Below are 8,029 nucleotides of genomic sequence, written 5' to 3' on the forward strand. Positions count from 1 at the left end.
AATATGAAGTTTCTAAGAGCTATTATTGTTGCATATGTCATCCATTTAAGAAGCACCCCTTCCCACAGTCAATCTGCAACTACACCCTCCAAGCATGACACGCAAGACAACAGAGTCTATCTGGGCGTTCATAAAAATATTCTTTACCACCAAAAATTCATATTCTGTCATCGCAAGAAAAACTCAACAATAGCCCTAAGGTATATAGTGGTGAAAAATGCTGATTGAATTGCAAAATAAGAGGATTTTTTGTGGAATTATACCACGTCATTCTACAATCAATATCTGCAACTAAATGTGGAATTAATATACAATCTTACTATTGGTTTTTCACATAAAGATTCCCTTTAAAGATTCAGTGGTTATGTATTGTTTAGAACAATCTATTTCAGAAATAACATTCAAATAGATAGTGGGGTTAGGTTTCTAACGGCCATGCACAAAACACAACTCACAATTTGAACCAGTGTAACTGTGCAGTTTGTTGTGGTTTGATTGAAACTCTTTCATCCAGCAGAGGACAGTATAAGCTTTCCAGTAGTGTATCGCATAGTGTTAGGCAGGCGCCGGTCAGCTGGTCATTTTGTCTGGCACTTGAAAAAAATGAAAGGTTCCTTTTCCGTGCACTGGTCAAAATGACCGGTTGACAAGTCAAATGACTCAAATGCATTTACTTATGATACAATAAATATTAGATATTTATTGTATTGAAATACATTATTTGACACAAAATAACTGAATAACTGCTGCTAACTTTTGTTTTTGGGAGATATGTGTGTGTGGTCTTATACTGAAGGCCGGGTTTGAATTGTTGTTGAATGCGGGGAGCATTTTTGATATTATTATATACACATTGGTCATGTGTATATAACAGACTTTGTTAAAAATTCCCAGATGTTCATGTAGTTGGAATTTCTCCCTTATAAATAATCTTTAAATGGAACCTGTTGATTTTACATTTTAGCTGTTTGAAGTTGGAAAAATTAGGTATTTTTTGGTGTAGAAATTGTTTTCGTGATAGGTTGACTTTCATTCACCATCCAGATCTTATTTGAATGTGATCTCTAAATCTGATATAGCGGGTGGTGCCATTTTTTTTTACTGCTACATTAGAGTGTGATTCCAAACACTTCATGTATACCAGTACAGCACGTGACAACTTTTACTTCATTTGTTTGATGGCTGAAGTGTAGGCTGAAGCATCTTATAAGGTTAAAGAACTGCATGGGTTTATGCTTAAAAAATATCTAGCCTCTTAAGAATCTCTCTCTCTCTTTATATATATATAAATAATATTTATTTCATATTTCCCAAGCTCTGATATTTTTTTACATACTAGTCAATAGTTTATTTGTAGTAATTGAGTATCACAGTGACTTACCTGAAGACCTGAAAAGTCACTGTGAAATAAAACTGCATGCATTTATTTTCAAAACTAAGTTATTTGCATTATATTTTTCAACTTTATTTCCTTTAACTCCAAATACATAAATATATACCTCAAATTAAGGGAAAGTATTTCCAGGAAAGTCACCTTTTACCTGTAAATATGATTCAACTGCTAGTGCATTAATTTCCACTGGTGGGGGATGGGGGATGTCCACCACTGAGGTGTGGCTCCAGACCCCCTCCTTCTCATGACAGACAGTTTCAAATTTCTGCCTAACAGCCTGGTGTATCGCAGATCAATTATTTTTCATGTTGTTATATTCACATTGGTCATAACTGACAACTGTTAGCCTTTGCTAAAAATGCCCAGAACTTTTGTATTAGGGGCTAAATAGGAGGCCTACCTGTTTGTGCACACATGCCCTTCTTTACATGCACAAACAAAGACACAGGCACACTCTCATGCACACTTTATTTTGCATTTGAATGCATGTTTCTGCACATCACACAATCTGAGTTGCAGTAAGGTTTTTATTAAGGCTCAAGAAATCCAGGAAAACAATAGAATGGTTACCTAATCATATAGCCAATTAAAAATGTTCTTTTAAGATACTGTAGGAGCTTTTTTCTACTCTGCTTTTATTTTCTAAGATATTTAATTGAAAACAGGGAATTGTTGTATATTATTAATTATTAAGAACATAATGTACTTCTTAAAACATGATAAACAATCAAGGCTAATTGCCTCAATATTTCTTAATCATTTCATTTTTACAGAGATGACCCTAAAGGAGGAATAATTGAATTAACTCAAAAATATGGATTCTGAAAATGCAGATAATTTCATGATTTGACAACAACAAAGTCACGCATGGGGGCATGTTTTATTAAATATAAAAGAATCTAGGACTTTTTGTTCTACTCTACATTGACAGCTAAATTAAATTTTTTAGCTGCTTAGTTAATGCCCTCACAGTTTCACAAAATAGTTCATTAAGGGGCCAAAACACAGCCCCAGCTAATATTTGTGAAACTCAGAACATTGTCAGTTTCATTTCTTGTGAACACCGGGTGTTTAGATGACATTCCTAGGGTGATTTTCCATTGGTTACAGTCAGATGGTCTTTATTGTGGTGGTGGTGTGGTTGTTCCTATTTTAGTGCTTATGTTTTCCCCATTAGGAACTTCTTGGTGTTGTTCTCTGGTCTCAGTAGAATGATATAACACTTTGGGGCAAAAATGCAGAGCAGGAGCCCGAAACTGGAGGCCAGGATGGCGAATATCTCCACAGCAACTGTGTATTTCCCTGGGGAGCTGACATAGGCGGGGACGAAGGCGATCCAGACAGCGCAGAAGATGAGCATGCTGAAGGTGATGAACTTGGCCTCATTGAAGTTGTCTGGGAGCTTCCTGGCTAAAAAGGCCAGCAGGAAGCAGATGGCTGCCAGCAGGCCAATATAGCCCAGGACGCAGGCAAACCCCAGTGTTGACCCAACTGCACACTCTAGAATGAGCTTTGACCCCTGGAATCCTGTATTGCGATGTGGGTAAGGGGGACTGAGGGAGAGCCATAAGATACAGATGAACACCTGGATGCCAGTGAAGAGGACCACACTGCCCCGCTGCTGAACCAGTCCAAACCACTTAATCATGTTGGCACCAGGTCTGGCAGACCGAAATGCAACCAGAACCACAATGGTTTTGACCAGGATGCAGGAGAGGCAGAGCACGAAGCTGATCCCAAAGACCAGGTGCTGGGCCAGGCAGGACCACTCTGAGGGCCGGCCCACGAACACCAGCGCACACAGGAAGCAGAGTGTGAGGGACAGCAGCAACAGGAAGCTCAGCTCTGAGTTATTGGCCTTTACAAGAGGGGTGTGTCTGTGGTACAGAAAGACCACACCCACTGCCACTGTTATGCCACTACCTGACAAAGCTATCGTTGTCAGGGTGATGCCCATTGTGTCCTCAAATGACAGAAATTCCACCTCACGAGGAATACATTCATTCCTGTGATTGTTTGACCAGAACTCTGCAGGACATTGCTTGCATTCCACTGAACCTGAGGAAAAGATGTCAAAAATACATGTTCATTTTTCTTTCATCATCATACAGTTCCACCAGAAATGAAACACTTTCACAGGAGTTCAATAACAAAGACAGACCCCAAGCCATATACATGTACTGTGTGCTGCAGGTAAACAGAGGACATTTTTTGGCCAGTACAGTTTTTTCTTGTCAGATTATCATGCAGCCCTTTGTCTTTTTCAGTACACCCTGACAAACTCTAAAGGGTGTTAATATTGAAATATTGCTTCAAAATATTATAGTAAAAAAAGTCATTTAAAAAATTTAGGAAGATGCATGTTTATCTGATTCTACACAATAAAGATATTTCCACCCATTATGTAATTTGCTGATTCTGGGTCAGGGTCACAGGGGGCTGGAGCCTACCGCCGCATGCACTCGGTGAGAGGCAGGAATACACCCTTGACATGTCGCCAATCCATTGCAGGGCACACATACCCTGCAATCACACACTCATACCATTGGGAAATGTATATTTTCTAATTAGTCTAACCTGCATGTCTTTGGACTTTGGCAGGAAGCCAGAGGAAATCCACACAGACATGGGGAGAATATGCAAAGGAGTCAAACCTAGGACCTTCCTGCTGTGAGGCGACAATGCACCACTGTACCGCCCTGAAGCAATTTTAATAATGTAAAAATATTTCAACAAAATATTTGTGTTAAATTCATGAAGAACTAATTCTAACTAATTCTAAATAAAAAATAAATTAATTTTATTTTTCAGTCTAAAATGACGTAAAAATAAAATAAGACAAATAAATAAACACATAGAAAGAGGTTTATTATTACCTGTCTGGTTGCTGATGGTCCCGTCTGCACAGGGCAGGCAGTCGAAGCAGCAGATGGGCTCACCCTTCCTCACTGCCTTGCGTGTTCCTGGGGGGCATTCTTTAGAACACACAGAGAGTGGGACCTGTGCACCTCCCAAAACCCAAAATGGCACAGAGGAACAAGTCATGTGGAAGTGAATGTGCATACAGGCAACACTGTTGTGCATCTTTCTTTTTGGCTGAGGAGGTGATGTAGGCTAAGAGGCCAATCTAGCATGCCTGAGCATGTGCCGCTGTTATTGTGCTGCATCACTAGATTTTTGCAGACAATTTCTGTTCAGATAATTTAATCAGGTGCCCCTCTGTTGTGTAGTTTAACTTTAATTAATAAATAAGTCCATAAAAAGTGCAACACTGAGACTCATGCCCATTTTTTTTTCCAAGAATATTTATAATCAAAAATTTATTTTCTAAGCAAATACCAAAGGCATTTTACAATCCAGTCAATTTTATGCAATCTAACACACCTTCTATAACCATACTAGAGAGTAGGATATTGTACTGAAGCAACTGAGCCAATATATGTATGTCAGGGATAACAATAGCAGCGTTCATACATTTGGCAGTCCCCCTTACCGTCTTGGCAGAACCGACCCACACAATGGCTGAGTCATTCAAGTGGAGCTCAGACCCTTTCATTTTCCCAATGGTGACATACTTCAGTGAGCCATCAGGGCTGTCCTGCCAGCTCACAATGTCGTACACCGCTTGAATGTCCCCACCCTCAATGTGGATCTCATCTCCCAGTTGGGTGGTGAAATGCACCCGGTTAAGGTGACGTATCAGCTGGAGAAAAAGAACAATGTCCGGTTATATTCTTGATGGAGATTCAGGGCAGAGTTTTGAGGTTTCTTGAGCATTGTCAGCAAATGGAGTATGAGGAATTTAATTAATTATGCCAAACAGTTGGTCTTCTCCCTGGAGAAAACAGTTTCAGACATTCAATGCTTTATATCATATAACTGCACTGACAGTAGAAGTGTCGCCACCTTGTGACCTCACTCCACTACGTCTTCTAAATTCTATGATTCTTTGAAAATTTCTAATTCTGCAAAACTGAATTTAATGTACCTGTCTCGGTTGGAGATCCTCGGTGGTGGCACAGTGTGGGCTCCCGTAGGTGCTGTTCTTTCCAGTGCATGACAGCTGGCTATGGAGTGCATGGGCCACAGCATATACAGCCAGGTAGATGTTATAGCTTGTTCTCAGCTGGGAGGTGTCTGTGAAGGTACTCTGCGCTGACTGCAGTGTCTCTGTACCTACACAAGGGGGCAGCAACTGTGAGGCAGAAGAATTCTGCCAAACTGGGCTGCACCCAAACAAGAGCCCCCACAGCTCCAACATCAGAGTGCTCCCAGGCTCCTGGGAAGGATGGAGGCTGCGCAGGTGTTCCTCCAGCCCTGGGATGGGAGCGCTGCGTATGGCCACGCCTAGAACTCCCCGGGCAATGCTGGAGAGGGCAGTGTTCTGCAGGAGCCTGTCACTGGTGCTCCATGCCTCACTGGCCAGGAACTGCCTGCCTGTTACGTTACGCCTGACCAGCTCCAGGAACAGCGTCTCCACATCTGTGTACCAGGCAAACACCAGGATCACTCGGGCAGAGGAGCGCTCCACCACTGATGCCGCCCGAGCCACATCGTGCTCCAAGCGCTTCCGTGACAGCGTTGCGATGAAGGCCAAGCACACCCCGGCTCCCTTCACCTCCTCAGAGAAAGTTTGGATTGCCAAAAGCCCATAATCATTGTTGGAGACAATGGCTCCCACCCAGGTCCAGCCAAAGCGCTTGGCTAACTGTGCCATGGTCCGGGCCTGGTAAAAATCACTGGGGATCGTCCGGAAGAAGTTAGGAAACTCATGCCTGTTACTGAGACAAGCGCAGCTGGCTCTATAACTGACCTGAAGTACACAAAATTAAAAAAATATAACCACAGTTAACAATAAATATGTAGTGTAAAAACAAATGATACCTTCAAAATGTAGTCACATGACTATTCCAGTATGTGTTAGATACTGGGTGGTTCCATATACTAAATATTGAGTGTGCTTTTTGTGTATCTAAATAGAAACATTTATTGTTTCAAATACTTTTACAATCTACCTCACATGATACACTCTATTTTCTGCATTTAACTTTATTGGACATTGCAGTAAAAGCTCGATCAGCTGTATTCTTTACATTTCAAGCCTTTTATACATCATTTTAAATGAAATTTTACACATGTAACAATGCATAATATGTACCATATGTACCATATAAAAATCATACTCAGATGCTCTCAGTTTCTTACCTGCTGCTATTGGCTCCATACATCCAGTGAAATGCAAGATATGCATATCACACAATATATGCATGTAAAATGTTCATAAATTACCATTTTAAAGGGAATATTAGATCCTAATTAAACTACAGGTACCTGATTTTCTATCATATGGTACCACCTTTAAGCACACAATCTCAGTGTACCTCAGTATTTAACACCATAACCCACTGGTGTAACAGCTTGTGACTGACCAGAGGAATGCCCAGTGGTCCCAGAGTTCTGGATAGGATGATACACTGTGTGGAAGGAGCATCTCCAATGAGGGCGAGGACCTTGCTGCAAGTGTGGTTCCGCCCACTGACCAGTGCCAGAGCCCCCTGCAGGGACCAGGGGTGCTCCCCACAGCTGTCCATGATCCTGTACCCCAGTTTGACCCCCGGGAGCAGGAAGGGATTCTGGTTGATCTCCTCCACCGCAAACATCATGGCATGAGCCCAGCTCATTGGCTCTTCCTGGAGTCTGACAAGGTGAAAACCATACGCCTGGATTAGAATCACCGTTTACAGTTTTAATCTTTCAGTAACATATTCAGATATAAGGATGAAAATTACAGTAAATTCCTTACAAACATATATAATCTGTAGTGTAGAGTACAGTATACAGTGTAGATGGTATTATCTGTGAGCTAAGTTAAGTATTCAATCTACTCAGTCCTCAGTGAACAATGCAGAACAATGCACAAAGCCATCCTTCATTATGAAATTTTTAAAAAGAGAAACATTCATATTACGAAACCAATTCAGAAAACAAAAAAATGGTCTTGGAATTAAACAAAAAAATTACTGTGAATATACACTTCTTATTCCATACAGAAATCAAGAACTGACCTCTGGCACTGTGGTAGTTTCGGGGGTTTGGTGAATGTCATGTCCAGAGAGACAGGCTGGATGTAAAGGGGGAAGAGTCCTCCCAAAATGACATCTCCATCCTGAGAGAGGCTGGGGTCTTCCAGGCTGTTGGAGTATATCCACTGCTGGCAGTGTGTCGGCAGGCTCCCATCCGTCGCCCAGCTCTGGAGAGGCAGGACCAGCACTAACCACTGTGGGAAGCCGAGTGGGGACATAGCGGAGCTGGGCTGACCAGCCTCTCTCTGAGCCCTGGCTTCTATGTCCCTGACATGCAGCTGAAGTGAATATTTGTAATGGCCACTGTGTCCCGAGCGACTGTGTAGAATTCTGGATTGAACAGTAAACAGGGACCATGGGAGAGAGGTAATCTGCCCTTCCCATGAGCCTCTGCGTGCATGAGGTAATTTATGGATGTTTAGTCATGAGTGTGCAGGTCGCTGCACAGGGTGGTCAGTGAAGTTGGGGATGGTGAGGATGGGCAGCTGGGTGTAAAAGCAGGCAGCGAAGCTGAATTTCAGAATTTTTTTAAACATTGCTTTTGTCTTCTATT

General features: G+C 41.8%; 1 protein-coding gene across 2 annotated transcripts; it reads right to left on the minus strand.

Annotated features, from left to right (window-relative positions):
• Positions 1-1,553: 1,553 nt before the first annotated feature.
• Positions 1,554-7,720, minus strand: LOC118209532 (extracellular calcium-sensing receptor-like). 2 transcript variants are annotated; one of them, XM_035384895.1, is made up of 6 exons: positions 7,459-7,720; positions 6,823-7,090; positions 5,382-6,206; positions 4,887-5,096; positions 4,270-4,393; positions 1,554-3,451 (listed from the first exon to the last, which is right to left on the minus strand). In XM_035384895.1, exons 1-6 carry the CDS (start codon positions 7,692-7,694, stop codon positions 2,553-2,555), a joined length of 2,562 nt encoding a protein of 853 aa, XP_035240786.1. In that variant the 5' UTR covers positions 7,695-7,720; the 3' UTR covers positions 1,554-2,552. The 2 variants fall into 2 exon arrangements, with proteins under 2 accessions (XP_035240786.1, XP_035240787.1); XM_035384896.1 differs by lacking the exons at positions 6,823-7,090; positions 7,459-7,720 and adding an exon at positions 6,775-6,792 and having other exon boundaries at positions 1,556-3,451.
• Positions 7,721-8,029: the final 309 nt, after the last annotated feature.

The sequence above is a fragment of the Anguilla anguilla genome, chromosome 12, assembly GCF_013347855.1.
Source record: "Anguilla anguilla isolate fAngAng1 chromosome 12, fAngAng1.pri, whole genome shotgun sequence".
NCBI lineage: Eukaryota > Metazoa > Chordata > Actinopteri > Anguilliformes > Anguillidae > Anguilla > Anguilla anguilla.

What these genes read in the sequence shown, in the direction of transcription:
- LOC118209532 (XM_035384895.1), bottom strand. Translation starts at nt 7,694, where the DNA reads ATGTCCCCACTCGGCTTCCCACAGTGGTTAGTGCTGGTCCTGCCTCTC. An exon ending in AAACTACCACAGTGCCAGAG is followed by an intron (nt 7,091 to 7,458) that starts GTCAGTTCTTGA and finishes TCACCTTGTCAG; the next exon opens with ACTCCAGGAAGAGCCAATGA. An exon ending in GACCACTGGGCATTCCTCTG is followed by an intron (nt 6,207 to 6,822) that starts GTCAGTCACAAG and finishes TGTGTACTTCAG; the next exon opens with GTCAGTTATAGAGCCAGCTG.